Below are 23855 nucleotides of genomic sequence, written 5' to 3' on the forward strand. Positions count from 1 at the left end.
GGCTCCAACTCTTGCCACAACAATCACAGTAAGATATCACAGATATAAATATCTAGTTAGAGTGACTTAGAAAATTCTTGCCTTTCTTCTTCTTCTTCTTTTCCAAACACATTTGTAGCATTCATAGACGTACACAGAGTGCTGTAACTACTCTTTGGCCTGCTGCCGATAGTTAGACCTCATAAATGAGCTTTAACATGCCAAGGCGCTCACATGTGGACAACAAAGACTTTCCCTTAGCCAACACTACCTCTCTGCTTCAGTGCACTTGTGCTTATCATGAGACTAGTACTTCCTAACCCAGGACTGGATCTCCGGATCCCGGACCATGAAGCTCTGGAGAAGATGGAGAAGGAGGAGGTCGGAGGCAGGCCAAAGTGGGACAACAAAGCCCAGTACATCCTCACCTGTGTGGGCTTCTGCATCGGACTTGGAAACGTATGGCGGTTCCCCTATTTATGTCAGAGTCATGGCGGAGGTAAGATGAGAGATGTTTACTCGCCTGTGGATTTACTGTGATTTTATGCACATAAATGATCTTTATGCATCTTCATACAGAGCGACTTTAAACCCTGTATTACTAAAATCTCATTGTGAAGTTTACAGTTTCTCTCTGAGAAAATAAGAGGAACTTTGAACCTGAGACTAACAGGTATACATTACTTATTCATAGCAACATGTCAGTGGTATGCTCAGGTTTATCAATGATTCTCAAAGCTGACCTTTGTCATGGCGTATAAACGCCAACCTTGGATCAGCTGTTTAAGTCAGCGATGAAGTCTTAAACAGTGCATATTTTAATGTCTAATTGGCTTTTTTTTGGTGGATTATTAACTCCAGACCTCACAAAGTAAAACAGTCCAATTATCAGCCAGTGTGCAACCACAGAAGAATAAAATATTAATACAATATGACGTTTAAATGTTTGCTTTAAAATGCAGTTCTATCACTGTTTTATGAGGATAAAAATCAACCTGAATTATTTCTTAATATTAGTGAAAAATAAGCCATAACCTCTCCAATCTGGGCCAAAGTGATTCCCAGAGCAGACTCCAGTATGAACCAGCTATTTTAAATGAAGCCAGCAATACTGAAAAAAATTAACAAGAAGCAGATGATGCTTCGTGAGGCTTGTGCTAGCATGCATTAAAGCCTACATACCCCCGACCATGACCAGCATCAGGGCAGATACACCACGTTCCAAATTATTATGCAAACTGGATTTTAGTGTCATAAACATTCATTTTTTGTGTTTTTCAGTTAAACTCATGGGTGATTTTGTGTCTCAGGGCTCTTTGGATCACTGAAATCAATCTCAGATACCTGTGATCATTAGTTTGCCAGGCGAGCCCAATTAAAGGAAAACAACTTAAGAAGGACGTTCCACATTATTAAGCAGGCCACAGGTTTCAGCAATATGGGAAAGAAAAAGGATCTCTGCTGCTGAAAAGCCTCAAATACTGAAATACCTTGGACAAGGAATGAAAACGTTAGATATTTCAGGAAAATGTTAGCATGATCATCGTACTGTGAAGAAACTTGTGGCTGATTCAGAGCACAAAGGCATAATGAGGAAGGTTTCTGACAGACAAATTCATCAGATTAAGAGAGCAGATGCTAAAATGCCATTACAAAGCAGCAAACAGGTATTTGAAGCTGCTGGTGCCTCTGGAGTCCCACCAACCTCAAGGTGTAGGATCCTCCAGAGGCTTGCAGTCATGCATAAACCTTCTATTCAGCCCCCCCTAACCAATGCTCACAAGCAGAAACGGTTGCAGTGGGCCCAGAAATACATGAAGACTCATTTTCAAACAGTCTTGTTGACTGATGAGTGCCGTGCAACCCTGGATGGTCCTGATGGAGGAGTAGTGGATGGTTGGTGGATGGCCACCATGTCCCAACAAAGCTGTTATGTCAGCAAGGAGGGGGCGGAGTCATGTTTTGGGCTGGAATCATAGGGAGACAGCTGGTAGACCCCTTAAGGCACGAACATACTCGAGCGTACTGTGAGAGGAGCAGACTCCGCGCGGAATGTCCTCAGTCATCAGAGGTTCCATAGTTGAGTGCACTGCCGCGTAGTAGTTTCCTGTGAAATTTCCGTGAAATCCATTTCCCACAATCCTTGCGCGTTGTTTACATGTTTCTGTCAGAGACGAGGAAGGGGAGTATGCCATGCTGGTAAAGGACATGCGAAGTATTGACGTGGAAAAACATTTTCAATACTCCCAGATGACATGTGAAAACTTGAATGATCTAGTTAGGCGCCTAGCCCCACTCCTTCTCCACTCTGGGAGTCGCCACTCACCCATCAACGCTGCACGGAACAAAATGCAGGTCGGTGTCACATTTAATGCGGGTCGATGTGAAAAATGCACGCTGAGCAGTGTTTTGTGTGACACCTGTATGCAGAGCGGAGTCCGCGCGGTTGTAAAATTTGAGCTTTGTGCGCACAGGCCTTGCGGACGTCCGCTTTGAGTCTGCGTGGACCTCTGCAGAGTCCGTTCTGCGTACATTCCGTCCGAGTATGTTTGGGCCTTTAGTGTCCCCGAATGTGTGAGAATGACCTCGGCAAAGTATATAGAGTTTCTGACTGGCACTGCTCAACTCCCCCCCACCCCAGAGCGACACACTGCACCCTATTTATTGCTTGATATTTTTTGCTGCTACAGAGGAGACTGCCAAACAAAATTTTGTTGTGTTTTTACTGTGCACAGAGTTCTTAGAGGGAAACAGAAGTGGGAAACTGACATATTTAGGCAATTTCATTGATGTCGTCTTTGCATAAACGTATGCACAGAATGTAAAAATACAAATCCCATGAACACCTGTTATGTACTTTTTCCAGGAGCATTTTTGATTCCCTACCTGATCCTGCTGGTGCTGGAGGGAATGCCTCTCCTGCTGATGGAGTTTGCCATTGGCCAGCGTCTCAGGAAAGGCAGCATCGGTGTCTGGAGGGCCATCAACCCTTATTTGATTGGTATTGGTGAGTGAACTTGCCGCTATGAAAGAAAGAAAGGACAAATAGAAAGGACAGCATGAACCTCAAGGACCCAGAAGTAAATACTCGGCATATGATCACCTGTAACTGTGATGTCACAGGTCATGATTCTGTCTCCCAGGTATTGGCTCCATGTTGGTGTCCTTTCTGATTGGACTGTACTACAATACCTTGATAGCCTGGGTCCTCTGGTATCTCTTCAATTCCTTTCAAAGCCCACTTCCTTGGACCCAGTGCCCTCTCAATGAAAATGGGACAGGTATTGTATGAGACGCTCACTGTAAACACTGTCGCAGCATTACTGAGGTTAGGGCCCATTTAGTGGAAATGATCAGAGCTAAAATGTCAAAATGTTTACTCTTCAGTTACATATTCAAGTTGGCTCAACTAAAATAGAAAATGCTGGCTAAACTTGAAGCTACGTTTACTCGGTATACACTCACCGGCCACTCTATTAGGTACAGCTGTTGGGTTGCTTGTTAACACAAACAGCTAATCAGCCAATCACGTGGCATGCAGACGTGACGGAGGAAAGGGATTTATGTGACTTTGAAGGTTACATGGTTTTTGGTGCCAGACGGGCTGGTGTGAGTGTTTCAGAAACTGCTGACCTACTGAGGTTTTCACGTACAACCTTCTCTGGGGTTTACGGAGTGGCAGTTGTGCGAATGAAAATTTTAATGTTAGAGGTCAGAGGAGAATGGGCAGACTGGTTTGAGATGATAGAAAGAAAACAGTAACTCCAATAACCACTCGTTACAACCAAAGTTTGCAGTACCATCTCTACAGCAGCAGAAGACCACACCAGGTAGCACTCCTGTCAGCTACCAACAGGAAACTGAGGCTAAAGACAACAGACAATTAGAATAACGTTTCCTGGTCTGATGAGTCTTGATTTCAGGTGGTAGGGCCAGAATGTGGTGTAAATAACATGAAAGCACAGATTCATCCTGTCTTGCATCAAGGGTTCAGGATGCTGGTGGTGTAAAGGTGTAGGGGATATTTTCCTGGCACACTTTGTGGTACCCATTGAGCATCTTTTAAGCGCCACAGCCTACCTGAGTATTGATACTGACCATGTACACACCTTTATGACCATATTGTACCCATCTTCTGATGGCTACTTCCAGTAGCATAATGCAAAGCACAAAAATGTCACAAAGCTCAGGTCATCTCAAACTGGTTTCTTGCACATGGCAATGAGTTCACTGTACTCCTCCTCAGTCACCAGATCTCAGTCCAGAAGAGCGGCTTTGGGATGTGGTGGAACGGGAGATTTGCATCATAGATGTGCAGCCGACAGATCTGCTGTAACTATGTGATGCTGTCATGTCACTACGGACCAAAATCTCTGAGGAATGTAGCTATGCCACAAAAAGTTAAGGCAGTTCTGAGGGCTTAAGGAGGCCAAACCTGGTAGTAGAAAGGTGTACCTAATAAAGTGGCTGGTGTATATCTTGCATGTTTTAAGAAACTCAGTATTATATATGTCTTATTTACCATTTAACTATCAAAGATGCACCCAAAAAGTCATAAATTGTCCTCTCAGCATTAATCCAGCTGACTTGTTTGCAGTGCAAAAATAACCAAAGACTCCTTATATTTTAATACATGTCTATTTTTCTCCCACAGGCTTTGTACCAGAGTGTCAGCAGAGCTCCACTGTGGATTACTTCTTTTACAGAGTGACTCTGAATAGTTCAGCCTCTATAGCTGATTCTGGGGGAATCCAGTGGCCCATGGTTCTCTGCCTGCTGGCTGCCTGGTCTGTCATTGCTATCTGCTGCATCAGGGGCATCAACACTTCAGGCAAGGTTTGTTCCTTCAGTCAGAGGCAGTTTGAAAGATTTAAACCAAACTTATTTAGTATCAAACAATAAAACATATTTGAGAACAAAAAAATGTGATCCAAGCGAAAAAAAAAAAAATTACATCAAGAGTACAAATTTGAAATTGCAAACAAATGATTAGTCTTTAAATATTGAACATCCATGTTTCTGTGCACAGTTCCTGTTTTTCTTTCTCAGTGATCAGACTTTTGCTCTCCTCTGTTTTGCACGGCCTGATTGCTTTTCTTGTGTTTTGCTTTCAGTTCTAACATAAATGTAACATGTGGGCGGGCTTTTCTGGGGTTTATCCTTATTGGCCAACAAGCTTTTGAGTGACAGCTCAGTTGCTCCAGATGCTTCGGTAGTCGTTGTTCAGTTCAGGGAAATCTGGGAAACCTAAGAAGGAAAGCAGCAGGCTATTATTTTAGCATCAGTTTGACTGAATCATTTATGCTTCATTAAGTCTATGATCAAACATGTTTATTTGTCAGAGCAGTACTCCATGATTTGTTGTTTCTTATACATATGTGTAGTAGCTTTTTCAGGTGTCATCTTCGCTTTGTGCAAAAACTACACAATCATCAGCGGTAATCCATTAGCTCAGTGGTAGAACAGGTGACTGTCACTCAGAGGCACTTTCCTACAAGATCATATTTTCAATGTCTGTACCTTTTTTTCTTACACCTCCTTCCTCTTATACCATTGGTTCTCCTGGGTTAGGGCTGCCAACCCTAACCCAACCTGGGGTCTGTGTGTGTGTGTGTGTGGGGGGGGGGGCTGGTCTGTCCTAAGGTTGTCAAAATAAGATGAGCGTATTTTTTTTTTTTTTTTTTCAAAATCACAATTAGAAATATTGATTGTGGCATTCTGAAAGCACTTTGAAAAAAATTAAAAAGGAAAAAAAGAGGATCAGATCAATTGAAAAAAAGTAGAAATTTTGAAAAAAGGAAAATGTTTGGGATCATGAAATCATGTAATTACAAGAAACCAAAAACAGAATTTCTGAGTATTAAAAGTCATAAATTTAGCAAAAAAAAAAAAAAATCCTAGTTTACAAAGTAGCACTGCTTGAAATAACAAACTAAAAAACTAATAGTTTAAACCCAAATGAAAACAGTGGTTGGACAACCCCAGTTTACAGAAATGTCTTTTCTTGACCAAAATGGTAATAATAATTTTTATGCTAAAATCACAAGTATTTCCAGGACTTCATCTGGTCTGATTTTCTTCTATGCTGCTAGTTATTTTCAAATGTCATACACTGTGTTCCACATTATTATGCAAATTTGATTTTAGTGTCATAAACATTTAGTTTTTATTATTTTCAGTGAAACTCATGGATAGTTTTGTGTCTCAGGGCTCTTTGGATCACCGACTCTTGTGATTTGGGCTGGAATCATGAGGACAGAGCTGGTAGGCCCCTTTAGGGTCCCTGAAGGTGTGAAAAAGTATATAGAATTTCTGACTGACCACTTTCTTCCATGGTACAAAAAGAAGAACAGTTCCTTCACAGTAGCAAAATGATCTTCATGCATGACAATGCACCTTCTCATGCTGCAAAGAATCCCTCTGTGTCATTGGCTGCTATCCCCCATCCTCCCCTGACCTTTAATCCTACTGAGAACCTTTGGAGCATCCTCAAGCTAAAGATCTTTGAGGGTGGGAGGCAGTTCACATCAAAACAGCAGCTCTGGGAGGATTTCTGACATCCTGCAAAGAAATTAAAGCAGAAACTCTCCAAAAACTCTCAAGTTCAATGGATGCAAGAATAGTGAAGGAGATATCAGAGAAGGGCTCCTATGTTAACATGAACTTGGCCTGTTAAGATGTTTTTGATTGAAATAGCTTTGATTTCAGTAAATATGACCTCCTAATGCTGCAGATTCAATAAATGACCATTTTCACTTCTTTACAACCTATAAAATGTTCTGAATCTCTGTTGTGCCTAATAATATGGAACAGTGCATTTTGAGTATTTTTATTTTTTAAAAAAATTGTTATCCCTGGGAGGTTTATTCAATAAAATCTGAATCATGCTCTAACAGTTGATGACTTGAAAATTATAATGACCTTCATTTGCTCGACTATTTAGGAAAATCAGGAAAAAACAAATAATTTGCAAAATAATTTGGAACGCAGTGTTTGCTCTTTTCTAGTTGTCTGACTATTCTTAGCACTTTTATAATGCAGGTCACACCTGCCCCCCATCACTCCATCCACACACTGATGGCAGAAATTGAGAATTGGCCATCAGTATTAGCTAATCCCATTCAAACATATCCATAACCATTTACATGCCACTGACGAAGCAAAACCCACAAACTTCGGATCATGGGACAACCGACTGAGCCACAGTCACCTCCAGACAGGAGTAAGGGAGGCCCTAAAGAAAAAGGTTAGAAGCCACTGTCTTATAGGATCATGAGTGACCTGTTATCCCACCTTAACTGGGCTGTTTAAATCCCCATGCCGTGGAACTTTTGATCTGCATGCTGCTGTTTTCAGTAAGATAACTGTTAAAGCCCCATGAGATTGGTTTAGCAAAGAGTCAATTGTGACACACAGCACTACTGACTGTAACCTGCTCAGTATCATTCATCCTTTTCCTCTTGTCGTCACCTCAGGCCGTGTACGTCACAGCCATCCTGCCCTACATCGTGCTGGCCATCTTCCTGATCAGAGGGCTGACTCTTAAAGGAGCACTGAGTGGAATCAAGTTCCTCTTCACACCTGATGTACTTTTCAAAACGTTTTCCAAAAAAACTAACAACGGTATTAAAAGAATGGTTCTCCTTCTCTCGACTTAAATAACTTCTTACCATTTCTGTGTTTGTCACTTTTCCAGGTCAGTGAGTTGATTAAACCAACAACTTGGCTGGATGCAGGCGCCCAGGTCTTCTATTCCTTTGGTCTGGCATGGGGAGGCCTGATCTCCTTCTCAAGCTACAACCCTGTTCAGTAAGAGACACGGACAAAGCTTGGGGTGTTTGCTTATTTGTAGTTCAGTCTGACCTGATATGAGAGATAGACTGCTTCATATATCCATTTCATAGGATTTATCTTAACCCTAACCCCATAGAAAGTAGTTAGGAAGGCTACGTCTTCTTAGAAAATTCTGATGTTACGGGCATTTTGTCTGCAGGCCAATCAGAGCGATAAGACAAAATGAGGCAGCAGGCATGCTCAGCTCTGGTAGTAACCTGGCAGGTGCTGCTGTAGATCATATATGGTGGAGCTTGTTGTGGGATAAAAGTCATGCTGGGAAAAGTACAGAACACTCAGTGTGTTTCTCTCTGCTCTTTTGATAAAGAAATGCTGTCCAGATCTGATTAAAACAGGTGCTAAAGCTACATCTGAGCTAACAGCTTCACTGAAGACAGTCATCGCTAATGGCGTGCAAAACGACTAATCCTGCCTGTCACTGGAGCAAATTCATGCTAAAGCAGAGCAGAAACATCTTTTCTGATGTGCAAGGCTTTCTGTGCAGTTCTTTGGATGTCTTTGCTCTTGTTTGAATAAAGAAATGTGGCCAAGTCCAGATAAAGCTACCATAAAGAAACAGTGCCCAGTTCCAGTAAAACCGTCATTATTCTTTGGCTACATCCGAGGTAATCGCTACACCAGCAGCAGCCATTATTAACCCCGTTCATAGCTACCGCCTCATTCTCCTCAGTCGACGCTGATTGATCAGATCCGCTTTCAGAACTGCCTCAGCCGTTCCAGGTTGGATCTGCCTGGTGACAGACATGGAATCTGACCAATCCAAACCTTTGCAAAGTTCATTCTGCTGCAGCTTTAAACAAGAACAGACACAAGTTCAACATCTGTTTGTCTTTACCCACAAAGCAACAACTGTCTGAAAGATGCTGTGATCCTTACGGTTGTGACTGGCCTGACATCCATCTACGCTGCCACGGTCACCTACACCATCATTGGCTTCAGGGCCACAGAGAAATATGACAGCTGTGTCAACAGGTAAGTACCAACACTCTCTGACTGAAAAAGTCCTGATTATCTCTGTTGCATAATTAAATTAACCACTAAGTTTAGATGATGTATCTCATGTTTTATCATTTTTATTTTAAAAGACAAATATTCTAGTGCATATTGACAACATAAAGCAATACTTACTGGTTTCTTGATTTGAATGCAAAGAAATATACTCTAAAAAAAACACGGTAATGCATTCAGGAATATGCAGGACTGCATGTACAAAATGACTTTCAAGTATCCAGTGATCCTTGTTAACAGCATTTATACACTTCAGGAGTTCCACTTTGTTTTTTGTGTGCAAGAAGCCCCCTTAAAATTTATATTTCCTCAAGACTGTGATTGGTTATGCTTTTACTTTGTAATTTGTTTTGAGTTGGTATATTTTAGGAGCTTTTTATGCCTGTATTGACACAGGGAAGAGAGAGGGGGGAGATGCATGCAGGACAGGTGCCACAGGCTAGACTTGAATCTGGGCCGTAAGTGGTGCGCAATGTGACCACAAGGCCATCTGTGCCCTCGTCTGAGTTTTTGAAATAAAAATGAAACATTCAAAGGCAGCGCTGTGTCACTGTGGAAACAGGAATGTGCTACAGTGAGTAGCATCTAGCTGCTGCTAGGCTAAGCTAGCTTAACAACATAGCACAAAATAACAGGTGATTAATGTGGTTAAAAAGAGAATTTAGTTCATTTGGACCATAATCCTAATGATAAACACTTGTAATGTTTATGGACTCAGTGTTTATTGATTAACTAAGGAGATGGAGTGCTTTTTGCTTCCCTGTATATAGAATGGAACAATATTGTTTTATAATTGGAAAAATATATTTTGAATGTTTATTGGATGCAAAATTTCTCCTCTGTATTGAGCTTCATTGCATTTACTACTGTGTGCAATGTTCCTTCTTATCACTATCATGTGCAGCGCCCTTCTTAATAAAGTTTTTAATATGCTGTAACATAGTTTTATTAAACATAAACATTTTTCAGTGTCTCTCTCCTACGATCTCCTCCCTCCTGCATCGACACACTGCTGCATTCAGGTCTTCACTGATCAGATCAGTGCAGCAGGTCTTCTTCTGTCTCAGAACCTCCGTGGTTCTTAACTTCTTGCACGGACTCTAAACGTGTTCCTCTGAGCTCAGATCTGATCTCAGGAAAAAGTCCCACAGTGCTAGATCAGGTGAATAGGGAGGGTGATCAACACTGTGGTTTGTTTTTGGTGCAGAAACATCTTTACTGAGAGCTCAGTGTGAGCTGGAGTGTTGTCTTGATGAAAAATGAAACCTTTTTTCGATTGTGGTCTCTTTGTTCTGATTAATTTTAGCAGTTTTTCTAGAACCTGTTTGTAATGATGTTGACTCACTTCTGATCTTTCTGGAACCCACTCCTCCAAAATGATCCCCTGAATATTGAAGAAAACAACCACCATGGCCTTGAATTTGGACTGAGGCAGATCCTCGAAGCAGATAATTTGCCTCGAGGATTTTTTTAATCAAATCACTCAGATAATTCAAGGGATCGTTTCAGCCCTAGTAAGCAGTGTCATTATTGAATCAAAAGTGACTAAATGAATCGGTCAGCAGACTGAAACTTGTATCAAATAGAGTAAAATACAATACTGGGGGCTCCTGCATCTCCCTTAAAAATGTCCAAATGGTATAGTCCAGCGCTGAAAGTAATGCAAGTAAAGATATTGCTCATAAACCAGAAAATTATGGTTAAAAAATACATTTAAATGCATAGATATTAGTAATAACATCTCTTGCTTGGCTAGCTGGTTAAGGGGGGGCTGTGTAATATTCTTTCTGGGATTCTTCTGCTGATTCGTCCATCTTTTCCAGTGCATGCACTGCATTATTATAACACAGAACATGCATCAGTGGAGTCTGGGTCTGAACTAGACTGCAAACATTACTGTGGATTAGAGCCCTTCACTATTGTACCTAATCTTACCATGAGGATAGAAACACCTGAGCTCCCAGGGGTCCTTCTATGTTAAAACTAGTGTTATTATTAGAATTACCTGAAAAGTATAAACCCTAAGGCAGGGTTCATCAAGTACCTTTGCACAAGGGCCAGATTTAGTCTCAACAGAAACTCTGGGGGCCAGACTTTCAAATACACAAAAATTAAATGAACATTTTGGTCTGATTGAAATAATATTGTAGTAGTATTTGTATTTTTCTTTAAATTACAGGACATTTTTAGTCATTACCAGTGAGATCTATCCCTGTTATCTATGATGCAGCAGGCCACAAGGAGACAGACCTGACAACAGGATTGGCCGGACCCCTGAAAATCCAAGAGAATGGGCCCTCTTCATTGACATTTAGCACCAGTATTAACCCATTTGACACTTTTAACCCCTTTTTGATACTTTTTGCCTGTTTAACCCAGTTTTTGCATGAGTTTAACCCTCTTTAAATCACTTTTCCTGCATGTTTTATCCCCTTTGTGCCGCTCTTTTATCCATTTTTGCCACTCTTTAACACCTTCTCTTACATGTTTTTCAACAATTTTTGCAACTTTAAAACCATTTTTCCCACTTTTAACCCATTGTTGATACGTTTTTCCCCTTTTTGCCTCATTAACCCAATTTTTGAAAGATTTTAACCGCCTTTAACCCAGTGTTTCTAAATGTTTTATCCCCTCTATGCATCTCTATTATTATTTTTTGCCACTTTTCTTCAATTTATGCCACTTTTTAACCCTTTTCTTTACTTTTTTGCACTTTTTTTGTCATTTGTAACCAATTTTTTATACCTTTAGCCCCTTTTTTCCTCCTTTACCATTTTTGACACATTTTAACCTCTTTTTACAACTTTTTTTTCTGCCAATTTTTGCAACACTTCTGCCAACCTTAACCATTTTTTAAATATGGACTAATTTTGACAATAAATTTCTGTAAAAACAGATCAGATGGTTAGTCATTCTAAAACTGTTTCAATGTTAATTGTTTGTGGGATGGATTTATCAGCTGCAGACATTTAAAGCAAAAGGATACTCTTAAAATCTTCTTTTCCTCCTTTTCTGAATTTAAAGATCTTTTGGGGGCCGGACAGGAAGCTTTGGGGGGCCTGATGTGGCCCCCGGGCCACCAGTTGATGATTAGTGCCCTAAGGACTAATTAGTGATATTTTTCTCCTTAGTAACATCATGATGCTTTTAAACGCCTTTGACCTTCCTGAAGAAAGCATCACTCCAAACAACTACGACCCGGCTCTTCATCACCTCAACTCCTCGTATCCTGATATCATCCTTGGGTTGGACATCAAACCTTGTAACCTGCACACTCTTCTTAGTGAGGTGACCATACTGCATATTATAAAGTGATAATAATAAAGTACTATTGCTTATCTGACTTCTGTGTATTTGTGAAGGGAGTGGAGGGGACTGGTCTGGCCTTCATTGTGTTCACAGAAGCCATCACTAAGATGCCTGGCTCTCCAGCCTGGTCTGTCCTCTTCTTCATCATGCTTTTCTGCTTGGGACTCTCAACACTCTTTGGCAACATTGAAGGGGTGGTGGTCCCACTCAAAGACCTAAAAGTATACCCTAAGAAGTGGCCCCATGAAGCACTGACAGGTAACTGATGAGCTCATGTGGCCATCACCTCCTAATCAAACCTCTTTCTTTGACTGCTGTTGTCTTTTAACTAAGGATTAATGTGCACGTGTGTTTCAGGAGTGACCTGTGTTGTCTCCTTCCTCATCTGCCTCTTGTTTGCACAGCATTCTGGGTTTTATTGGGTAACCCTCTTTGACAACTTTGCTGGATCTGTTCCGTTGCTGACCATTGGGTTTTTTGAGATGATAGTGGTCGTTTACATTTACGGCATAGACAGGTGAGTGCTTATTCAAGCTCTTAAAGCAACAGGCTGTCCTTATGGACTAGGGCGGTTCAGGAATGAGTCCTAAAACACTGAGGTGAGCTTGCATTTTACCACATCCTGGTCGCTTGTCTGGGTGTCTATGGGAGTTTTCAGTTATTAGAACCTTTTCGTTGAGCCATAGCACAAACCATTGCTGTGAAATGATGAACTTTAACTTTGTAATGGTTACTTAAGTTAAAACTGAAAGTTATCTTCAAATTTACTTCGTATACAAACTTCGGTAAGGGTTTGAGCTGTCACTGGAGAAAGCATCATGGCAGTTTAGACTTGAGAATAATAATTTTCGATGCTCACAAAGCAGGAGAGTGATGTGCAAAGAGTGTGAAGGATCATCAAGAAATTTAAAGAGAGCTACACCGTCCAGAACAAGCCTGGAAGAGACAGGAATAGAGAGATTTCAAAGACTGGAAAGAAAACTGTGTCGAAAGACCTCAGAACAACTGACAAGACTTTAGTGGACAACTTAGCCAGGGATTGTAGTCTTAAAGCAGACCATTACCCTAACCCTTCTGCAGAAGAGAAACTTTCAAGGATCATGAACACTGGAAGCGTGTCCTTTGGTCAGATGAAACTAAACTAGAGCTCTTTGGCCACAGAGACGTTGGTGATGTTTGGAGAAAGAAGGCAGAGGTGTATCACCCAAAGAACACCGTTACCACAGTGAAACATGGTGGTGGGAGGATTATGATGTGGGGACGCTTCAGTGAGTCTGGAAGAATGGAAGGACTCAAGAGAGAAGGAAATGTAAAGATTTTGAAAGAAAACCTGAAGCAGTCTGGGTCATTGCTTTGTCTTCTAACACAACATCCAAAATCATATGTGTTTCCTGGTAAAGAACTTCCTCCAGAAGACCAAGGTAACTGACCGGCCTGCACAAATCCCTGACTTGGATCCCATTTAAAATCTGTGGGGTGAACCGAAGACCAAGGCCAAATGCCACAAGGCCATCAAATCTGGAGGAGCTTGAGAGATTTGCCAAAGAGAAATGGGTGGGTTTTCTCAGACGACGTGACTGAGACTGAGGCCCCATCCACATGGAGATGAATTCAGGAGCATACACGTAGGTTTTTTGTCTCATCAGTGTTTCATGTGTTGTGTTCGTGCTGCTGAAGCTATTTAGCTTATTACGACTTTTACATCAAAATCTGATGCTCCTCTACCACCTAGAACAAGCACACACCAGACGTTCTTAAATCCACCACAGAGAACAACCAGAGGAACAACCAGGAGAAAGTTTGGGGCAGTTTCCCGTCATTTACTTTTCTCTTTTGGCGCATTTCTGTGGCAGCGTTACAACGCCACTTACAGGCTTGGCATACAACAGTGTTTTCTGTTGTTTTCACGTGGTTTCATGTTTATGCGGATATTTGCTGAAAGGATCCCATACTTACAGAAAACTTTTTCAAAATGAAACAGTAATATATCATTTTCATCTCTGTGTCTACAAGGTCTAAAACTACAACAAACGACTGCTGGCTGGTATCCTTTAAAAGAGGAGACACAACTGACTATAAGCATCAATAATTCAGACTCTGATCGTTTTTTTTTTTGTTTTTTTTAATAACTTTATTTATTGTTATTTTAACATATACAAAACATATGACAAAATGAAGATCATGACATAAGTTCCCTGCCCCCACCCCCACCCTCACCCTTCAGGAAGCAAATAACAGGAGTATGTAAACTAAAAATCCAAAAATTAAACAGATAAAAGGAAGAAAATAATAATATATATTGCAAATAATTAATAGAACAAGTAAAAGGAAAAACAAACAACAAATTTAAATAAGAGAAAAATGAAACAAGATTTAAAAAATAAATAAATTTAAAAAAAATAAAATTTAAAAAAAAAAACAAAAAACAAAAACAAAACTGATGCTCAGAATTGTGCCATCTGTCCAGTACCACCAGACAACAAATGACGCACCATGTCTCACAATTTCCCACAGCCGAAATCTCACATACACAGTGACCAGGCAACAGGAAAGTCCAATATCTCAAAGCAGTGTTAAAGTTTTGACATGTGTTACAAATAGGGACCAAGTCTTATTGTATTTCTCTGCAGATCCACGTACAGAATACCTGATTTTCTCCAAGTTCAAGAACATCATGACCTCACGAATCCACTGAGTAAAAGTAGGAGGGGTTTTACTCTTCCATTTAAGCAAAATGAGACGACGGGCAATCAGAGACGCAAAAGCTATAGCATTTTTATAGGAAGTGGGGAGCTTTACACCTTCTTCAGTTATTCCAAAGATCGCCGTCAGAGGGTTGGGATTAATAGTCTCATTCCCTATTGCTGAAAGAGAACGAAAAACCAGGATCCAGAAATTGGATAGAGATTGACAAGACCAAAACATGTGACAAAGGGAAACTGGAGAGTACTGACACCGGGGGCACGCTGGGGCAACACTTGGATATATCTTAGCCAATTTATCATTGGAGTAGTGAAGACGGTGCACCACTTTAAATTGGATGACTCCATGACGAACACAGAAGGATGAAGTGTGTATTTTAGAAATAATGTTTTCCCAAGTTTCATCCAGAATGGATTCCCCAATATCAGCCTCCCAGGCAATTTTAGATTTTTCCCATTTATGGAAAAGCTCTTTTTGGATCAAGTTGTATAGTTTAGAGATAAAACCTCTCTTGGATGGGTCAATGTTGAGTACTAAATATGATATATCTTCTGGGGGGTAGTTAGGATAACCCAAAAAAAAATTGGAGGCAAAGCTGCGCACCTGAAGATATCTAAAGTAGTGAGAGTTTGGCAGATTGTAAACCTGGCAAAGTGAAATAAACGATAGGAAGCCTTCCTCATTAAACAAATCCTTAAAGAAAACAAGACCATTTGTACGCCACAATGAAAATCCTGAGTCTAGTTGAGACGGTCTGAAGAGGTGGTTAAACATAATAGGGCAAAGTCTATTTATACCTTTAAGGCCAAAATGTCTCCTGAACTGGTCCCATATTTTAACTGAGTTTTTGACAACCAAATTGACATTCAAATTCTGGTTATTGATTTTAGCACATAGTGGCGCTGTTAGAAATGAAACTGGAGAGACTGGTAGAGTTGATTTTAACTCCATGTCCACCCAAAGGGGTCCTTCTTTGCCAGCGAACCCTGTGGTCCAATAATTGAGTTTGGCAATGTTGGCAGCCCAATAGTAGTGTAAAAAATTAGGTAAGCCCAGACCTCCTTCTGATTTAGCTCTCTCTAAATTAGATTTTTTCACTCTTGCTGTGGATTTATTCCATATAAATGAAGAGACAAGACGATCTAGTTGAGCAAAAAAGGACTTAGGGAGGAAAATGGGTATCATCTGAAATAAATAAAGAAACTTAGGCATTACTGTCATCTTCACTGAATTAATTCGGCCAGCCAGTGAAATAGGGAGCTTTGACCACCTATCCAAGTCGATTTTAGTACGTTCTAATAAGATTTTATGATTGTGTTTAAAAAGGGCCTTTATTGTGTTTGCCACTGAGATTCCTAAATAACTGAAGGTATCATTTTCTACTTTAAAGGGTAGGTGGTTATAAGTCAACTGTCTGGCCAAATCATTTACCGGAAAGAGAAGAGTCTTAGTTAAATTTATCTTATATCCTGAGATCTTTCCGAATCTCTTTAGTAGATCTAACAGGTGTGGCACACCTTCTGATGGGTTTGACAAATAAAGAAGCAGATCATCTGCGTATAAAGATGTTTTGTGGTAGGTTGTACCTCTAGTTATACCCCTGATTTTATCTTCTGACCTTACGGCGATTGCTAAGGGTTCAATTGCAATGTCAAATAAAAATGGAGATAAACCGCAGCCCTGTCTGGTACCTCTATGGAGCATAAAATATTCAGATATCACCCGATTAGTCTGGACTGCTGCCACAGGTGCAGAATATAAAATTTTGATCCATTTGCAGAAAACTGGCCCCATACCAAACTTTTCCAACACTGCGAAAAGATAATCCCACTCAACCCTATCAAACGTCTTCTCAGCATCTAGAGATAGGATGACTTCTGGCTGTAGGGTTAAGTGGGAAGATAATAGCACATTAAGTAACCTCCGCATATTGAAGAAGGAGTGACGTCCAGGGATAAAGCCTGTTTGGTCCTCATCAATAATTGAGGGCACTACTGTCTCTAAACGACGTGCAAGAACTTTGGTTAATATTTTGTAGTCGCACCCAAGTAAACTTATTGGTCTATATGAACTACATTCTAGGGGATCTTTACCTTTCTTCAGCAGTACAGATATTATCGCCTGAGATAAGGTCTGTGGCAATTTCCCGCACGAAAGAGATTCCTCATATACAGACTTGAGAATAGGTGCAAGTTTTGGTGCAAACTCCTTATAAAATTCAATGGGGAACCCGTCCGGTCCAGGTGCTTTCCCACTCTGAGTTGCTTTAATAGCAGACAATATTTCCTCAGACGTTATGGAGGTTTCCAGGGAGGCCTGGGCTTCAGGGCTTATTTTTGGGATATCCAATGAATCAAGGAATGCATATATTTCAGTCAGCTCATTTTCTGTCTCTGATTGATAGAGATTAGAATAAAAATGTTTAAACTGATCATTAATGGTCTGGGGGTTGTGAGAGGTTGTATTAGGATCTACCTTAATTTCTGGTATGGCGCGTTCCTCTGAATGTTGTTTGAGCTGAAGAGAAAGTAGCCTGCCTGCTCTGTCACTGTGCTCATAATGAACTTGTTTAGATTTCTGTAAAGCTTTTTCTGTCTGCCAGGTTGAAAGGTTGTTGTATTCAGACTGAAGCAGCAGCTTTTCCTTATATAAATCCGGTGTAGGTGAGACAGCATATATTTTGTCTAATTCAGCAATGTTATGGCTTAATTCGTCTAGTCGTTTACTGCGTTGCCGGCTTCTGTGAGTAATGAAAGAGATTATCTGTCCCCTTAAGTAACATTTCAATGATTCCCAAAGAACCCCCCATGAAACATCTGGAGTATTGTTAACTTCAAAGAATAGATCTATTTGTTCATGGAGGAATGTTTTAAATTGGTTACATGAGAGCCAATGGGGATCCAAACGCCAGATACGCTGGGGAGCTATATTATCTGGAAACCGTATATCCATCTGAACAGGGCAGTGATCAGACAGAACTATACTATGATACTGACAGCTGGAAATCAAAGGTAGTAATTTATTATCTACAATAAAGTAGTCAATCCTTGAGTAACTGTGATGAACGGGGGAGAAAAAAGAAAATTTTTTGGTGGTGGGATTCATTTTCCTCCATGGATCACACAGGCCGTAGGAATGCAGAAAAGAATTCACAACAGTTGCTGAAGCTGACAGGGAGCTACTTGGATTGGGATTCGATCTGTCTAGATGTGTATGAAGGACACAATTAAAATCCTCCCAAATTAACTGATGGGAGTTCAGATCAGGTAAATGCAACATGACATTTTTAAAGAACTGAGGATTATCCCAGTTTGGGCCATAAACATTAAATAAAATGAGGGGGGTATTAAATAATTTACCCACAACTATGACATAACGTCCATTAACATCTGAAATAGTATTGGTAAGTTCAAATGGAATCCCTCTCCGGATAAGAATAGCTGTCCCCCTGGCCTTATAATTAAAATTTGAATGGAAAATTTGTCCAATCCACTTACACCTCAACCTCCCCTGACAAGCAACCTTCAAATGTGTCTCTTGTAAGAATATGATGTCCACATGGAGTGATTTAAGGTGAGTCAGCATTTTGCTTCGTTTCACCGGATTATTCAGTCCTTTTACATTCCAGCTAACAAAGGATATTGCACCTTTTTGATTATTTTCTATTTCAGAAACCATTTGTAGACTGGGGTTGTAATGAAAAGGCTTTGTATAAATACATCCACTGGCAGAGTACTATATCAGAATGAGTCATAATGAAACTACAATACTGCATCAGAAAAAACAAAGAAGAAAAAGAAAACATACCAGATAAAGATACAAACCTCCCCTTGCTGTCCTGGATCCCTGGGCTGGTCTTCCTTGAACATGAGACTGCCCTACAAATAGTCCCCCTACTTCCTAGCATATAACACATGAGATCTATTCTTAACTCTCAACAGAACCCTACATGGATCAACTGGCAATAAATGTGGCAATTTTGAATTGTTTTTCAGATGGCTACACCTTGATGAGACCCATTAAATATAAACAAAATTTAACCATCCTTCAAAATCCACAGCTGCAGACAGCATCACAAAATAAATGAGTAAGCCCTGAAATAAAATATATTTATATACGCCTCTTTAAGCTAAAATAAAAATTCCAGAGAACTCAGAAGAGCTCAAAATAAAATAAAATATCAGGAGGACTGGTTCACCAAGGATTGTCATATACCTTAATATTATCAGCGGTCATTAAAAAGTAAACACAAAATAGGTCCCCCTTCTTGTTACCATAATTTGAATCAGAAAGCCGCTTATTTGCACATAAATGACAAATCATTGTACCTACAACGATTCGGCGCAATTAAGTCTTTGGTCCTTACAACATAACGCATTTTCTTCTGTGTGAGCCTCTGCTGCTGCCCCGGAGAAGGTACTCCGGGAGTGAGGTGATTCAGTATATTTATAAGTAGTTCACTGAGTCTCTATCAACGTGTAGCATTGTCCAAATGTCCCCATTAACAAGTCATTTTCACTCACCCTCTGTCTCCCGAGGCCGAAGATTAGCTTCGATGTGCTTGCTTGTGCATGGGTTCGAGCCTTGCGAAGAACATCAGCTTTTTCTTGAAAATAGTGAAATGATGCACGAAATAGTGAAATTTGATGCTTAAAGCCCTCGGGGGATTTCCACCATTTGGTCTAGGCTGCAGGCTCCGGTGCACTCTGTCCAGCGTGGGTGTGTAGGTCAGGTCCAGGGTGTCTTTCAGCAGATTAGCCACCGCTGCCTCAGGTCGCGTGTCTCCAAAACCTTCCTCCACGCCGATTATTCTGCAGTTGTCTCTCCGTTGGCGACATTCGAGGTCGTCGGTTTTAGCCGTCAACCGAGTGACTTCTGATGTGAGGGACATAACTTTATTTTCCAACTCCACGACCCTGTTAGCATAGCTGTTAGCTCCTTCCTCCAGGCTGTCGATCCGTGTAGCATATGCTTTTATCTCATTTTGGACTCCGGCAATTTCCGTCCTCATGTCTCTCGAGAGATTGTTTATTTGTTAAGTTCACCTGATAATGAGGCGATGGACGTACCGATCTTGTCTACCACACTTTGTTCCGTTCTCTTCAGCGCCATCATTATCGCGTCCACGTCCGACAAGCTCTCGGGGGTTTCCGGGAATACAGGGTCGGGAGAGTCCAAGGCCTCTGGGCCTGTTTTGGCCTTTGAATGTTTTGGAATTTCAAGGCGTTTTAACTCACCGAACGGTTCAGGAGACGTCTGTTTTTTAAATTATACAACTACAAACACATTGTAGTATGCCCTTTTTGACTTTATGACTGAGTGAGAGCGAAAAAACAATATTTAAATTTTAATCCATGCAGAGCTCGTAAACCCACGTCTTTACATGTCGCTGCTCACGAGCGCCCCCCCCTCTGATCGTTTTTTGCAGAAAAATGTTGTTACTGTGTGCAAAGTTAAATAATGTAAGCCTCCAAAATAAAACTAGGATGTTTGGAAAGGTTTGTCAAAAATGTCTCACTTTGTCCAAAACAGTTGTTAAATATCATGGGGTGGGGGGGAATTTTGTCTTCATCTGTATTCATTGCCTTTGTTGTCAATATATGTACCATTCCAGTCTACTGATCAAACTGGAAAAAGCTTGTCCACAAACTCTTATCATCAAAATGTTTGTTTACAAAATTAGCACAGCAGCATGACCAGGTTTGAATAATAAGATGTATAAGGCAGTCAAGCACAGGCTTTACGCACTAATGAGGTACTTTAGTACCAGCTAAAACTGCTCCATGGGCCGCGGTTGGCCCCTGAGCCATAGTTTGGACACCCCTGAATTAGCTGACCAGCTGGATGGAGATGAGACAGAGCAGCAGCAAAGGAAGTGGATGTCCGTCCAGATGTTTTTAACTCTCCTAAAATGACTGGATCTGTTTCAGAGTGGAGGAAGCATAAATGAGCCGTGAGAGGAGCATCTTCATGAAATACTCCGTGACTTTTTCAAACTAATGAAATGTTCTGATTGTGTTTCAGGTTCAATGAGGACATCAAGTTCATGATTGGATATAAACCCTCCATCTTCTGGCAGGTTTCCTGGAGATTCATCAGCCCTGTAGTGGTTCTGGTTATTTTAGTTTTCTATCTGGTTACACAAGGTCAAGAAGAGCTCACCTACTTAGTCTGGGATCCCAGCTCTGTAAGTACACCAGATACTACATAAAACATCCATGATGCCTCGTGTGCTCTTGGTGAGAAATGTTAAGTAGAGGATGGAGGGTAATAAGGACTCTCTAATATTTAACTTTAATTGAGTACTAATGCACATATCACACTGTGTTTTGATTCACAGGAGAAGTTCCCAGCTCTGGCATCAGTTTCTTACCCTGTCTGGATCTATGTGATCATCTTTGTTCTTGCAGGAATTCCCAGTCTTACAATTCCTGCATGTGCATTAGGTAGACTGATCTGTATTTGCTGCAAAAAGGGGAATGGTGAAAGGTAAATGGGTACCATGGGTCGCATTCACCCAGTCACACCCTGATGGTAGAAGCTGCCACGTAAAGAGTCCATCAGATTGGAGTTAAGTGTCTTGCCCTAGGACACGTCAGCATGACGGGATCAAACCCCCAACCTTCTGACCAGCTCCTCTGCCTCAGGTCTCAGCTCCTCAACTGTTAAACTTGTTTGGATATTTTTGTGTTTGAATTAACATTTTTCACTCATTTGTCCAAATCTATGCAAAATTAAAGCCCAGTACTTGTCCAGTAGATGCTGTTCAGTCCAGTAATCTGTGTTTTTATAGTGCTGTATCTGGATATGTTTTACTCTTCTCACTTTAACCTGAAAAGATTTTTTGTTGTATAAAATATTTGTAAATTTCAGAAAAAGACAAATATACTTCAGCACTTGTGGGTCCTTTATTCTCCTTGCTGATACATGTTTTTTCTCTCCCATTTATTATTTTCCTGAATAACTTCACATCACATTGAATAAACTTATCGTAAGTGTGGACGGGGCGCCGTCAGGGATTTGGGCCCCATGAAAAGAACCCTTACTGGGCCCCCTCACAAGTTTTGATCCTGTTTTACATAAAACTATGCATTTTAATGATTTTTTGACAATCATTCCCATATTTGTGAAGAGTACAACATGACAGTTACTTGGTAGGGGAAGCACTGAAAATACAATGAAATTCATTTAGATTCAGTTATTTGCTGCAAGACTGATACTCTGAGAAATGTAGAAATGTTTCCAAAACAAATAAACTTAGTGTTACCAATGCAATGTAAATAAAATACATGTGTGATTGTACATTTATTACTGAGTGTCATATTATTTTGTCAGTATTATAATCATATTAGGGGCCTCTCTGGGCCCCTGTCAGTCATGGGCCCCTAGAATCCTGATCTCTCATCAGGAGCACGCCCAGACATTGTAGGGAGTGCATACAGGCACGTGGAGGCCGTACACACTACTGAGCCTCATTTTGAGTCGTCTTGAGGAGTTTCCACACATTAGCCTGTCCGCTTTTATTTTAGCTTGGTGTCCCTAAAAATACAGTCCTAACTTTCTTTGTGCAATCTAAAGACGAGGATTTTCCTCATTTGCTGTGATGAATTTTGAGGGTCAGCTGAAGAGTTCACAGGTAGACCAAGAAGGAAGGAGTTAAATTTCTATTTTTCTCCAATCATTATCAATGATTTTAGCTAAAGGGGGAGGGGCCTCATATTGGTCTTTGCCCTGGGCCTTGAAATGACTAAAACCGCCCCTGTCTCACACCTGCTTTCCTAGACACACCGCTCAGCCCCAGTTCATTGTGCAGCTTCAATTTTATTTATTTACCAGTTTATTTGTCAGGAACGATACAGAAGCATTGGTGCATTTACTTACAGTACGACTGATGCAGTGTTTAAAAGACTTCTTTCTACATTGGCTTCCTGTACCACAAAGGAGAGATTTTAAAATTTTACTTGTTTTTAAATCTCTGAACGGCCTCAGGTCTCCTGACTGTACCCAGGACAAGAACCAAACAGGCAGCATTTAGCTACTATGCGCCCCATCTCTGGAACCAACTGCCCGAGCCCCTGAGATGTGCCAAAACAGTTAGCACATTCAAATCAGGGCTCAAAACATTCCTGGTTACAGTGGTGTGAATGAAAAATCAAGTATTTTAATGAAGCAATCTGCCAGATCTGCATCGTCCTCTGTTCAGGTGTTATCATTGTTTTAACCCTTTGGGTTTTACTTTTTTCCTTTCTCAAATAAAAGTCAATATTTTAACATCATTTTAAACACCATTTTAATCATTATTTCATGCACATGTGTAAATGTGTTTATGTTAGCCCTTGTCAGCATCTGAATAACTACACACAAGTGAGTGTATTTTAGTGCCTGCGAAAGTCTCTGTTGGACTCGTACGTCTGCTTTGTGAATGCACTGTGATCTAGTGATCGCAGGACTCTGTTGTAATGTTCTTTGCTTTTGTGCACCTGTAAAGCACTTTGAATTGCTTTGTGTCTTAAAAGTGCTATAGAAATAAATTTGCCTTGCCTTGCCTAGCCATGGCTCATTTACAGTCCTTGTCCCTGGTTAGGCTTTTACAGAATGACACGTGATACAACAGCAGACATAAATGGACAACCTCACAACAGCAACAGCAAGGAGACGTGCAGCCACATGCAGCAAAGCTAACAGTAAGGCAGACATAAACATGCAGACTAAGAGAAGAAAGATATAAACATAAAAACATAAAACATGTAGCTTAGTGTTCACAGATTTGCCTTTGTTTGAGCTGTTGTTTTACTGTTATTGAACTCTTTAAAGTCAGCCAGTGTTTTTTTATTTCTGATGGGAGAATATTCCAGATCTGTGGGCCTTTAACTGAGAAAGAGGACTGGACAAATGTTTTTTATTTTGCTGGTTTACAGTCTCGACTGTCTGCTCCTCTTGTGGTGGCTCCTTTACTGGAGTATTTTTCAATCATTTCACTGACAAGCTGTGGAACAAGATCC

The 23855-nt window shown here is 40.6% G+C and overlaps 1 protein-coding gene across 1 annotated transcript; it reads left to right on the forward strand.

Annotated features, from left to right (window-relative positions):
* The first annotated feature begins 250 nt into the window (after positions 1–250).
* Positions 251–22096, forward strand: LOC121524016 (sodium-dependent neutral amino acid transporter B(0)AT1-like). The gene is made up of 12 exons (XM_041809175.1): positions 251–478; positions 2846–2986; positions 3123–3260; positions 4634–4815; positions 7455–7565; positions 7676–7788; positions 8677–8805; positions 11973–12129; positions 12204–12408; positions 12508–12667; positions 20878–21040; positions 21194–22096. The coding sequence occupies exons 1-12, from the start codon at positions 280–282 to the stop codon at positions 21344–21346; spliced, it is 1851 nt and encodes a 616-aa protein (XP_041665109.1). The 5' UTR covers positions 251–279; the 3' UTR covers positions 21347–22096.
* The last annotated feature ends 1759 nt before the right edge of the window (positions 22097–23855 follow it).

The sequence above is a fragment of the Cheilinus undulatus genome, linkage group 16, assembly GCF_018320785.1.
Source record: "Cheilinus undulatus linkage group 16, ASM1832078v1, whole genome shotgun sequence".
NCBI lineage: Eukaryota > Metazoa > Chordata > Actinopteri > Labriformes > Labridae > Cheilinus > Cheilinus undulatus.

Bases quoted from the DNA above. Each gene is read 5' to 3' on its own strand.
- LOC121524016 (XM_041809175.1), top strand. From the start codon at position 280: ATGAGACTAGTACTTCCTAACCCAGGACTGGATCTCCGGATCCCGGAC. The intron at 4,816-7,454 runs GTTTGTTCCTTC...TCGTCACCTCAG, and splicing joins GCATCAACACTTCAGGCAAG to GCCGTGTACGTCACAGCCAT. The intron at 21,041-21,193 runs GTAAGTACACCA...TTTGATTCACAG, and splicing joins TAGTCTGGGATCCCAGCTCT to GAGAAGTTCCCAGCTCTGGC.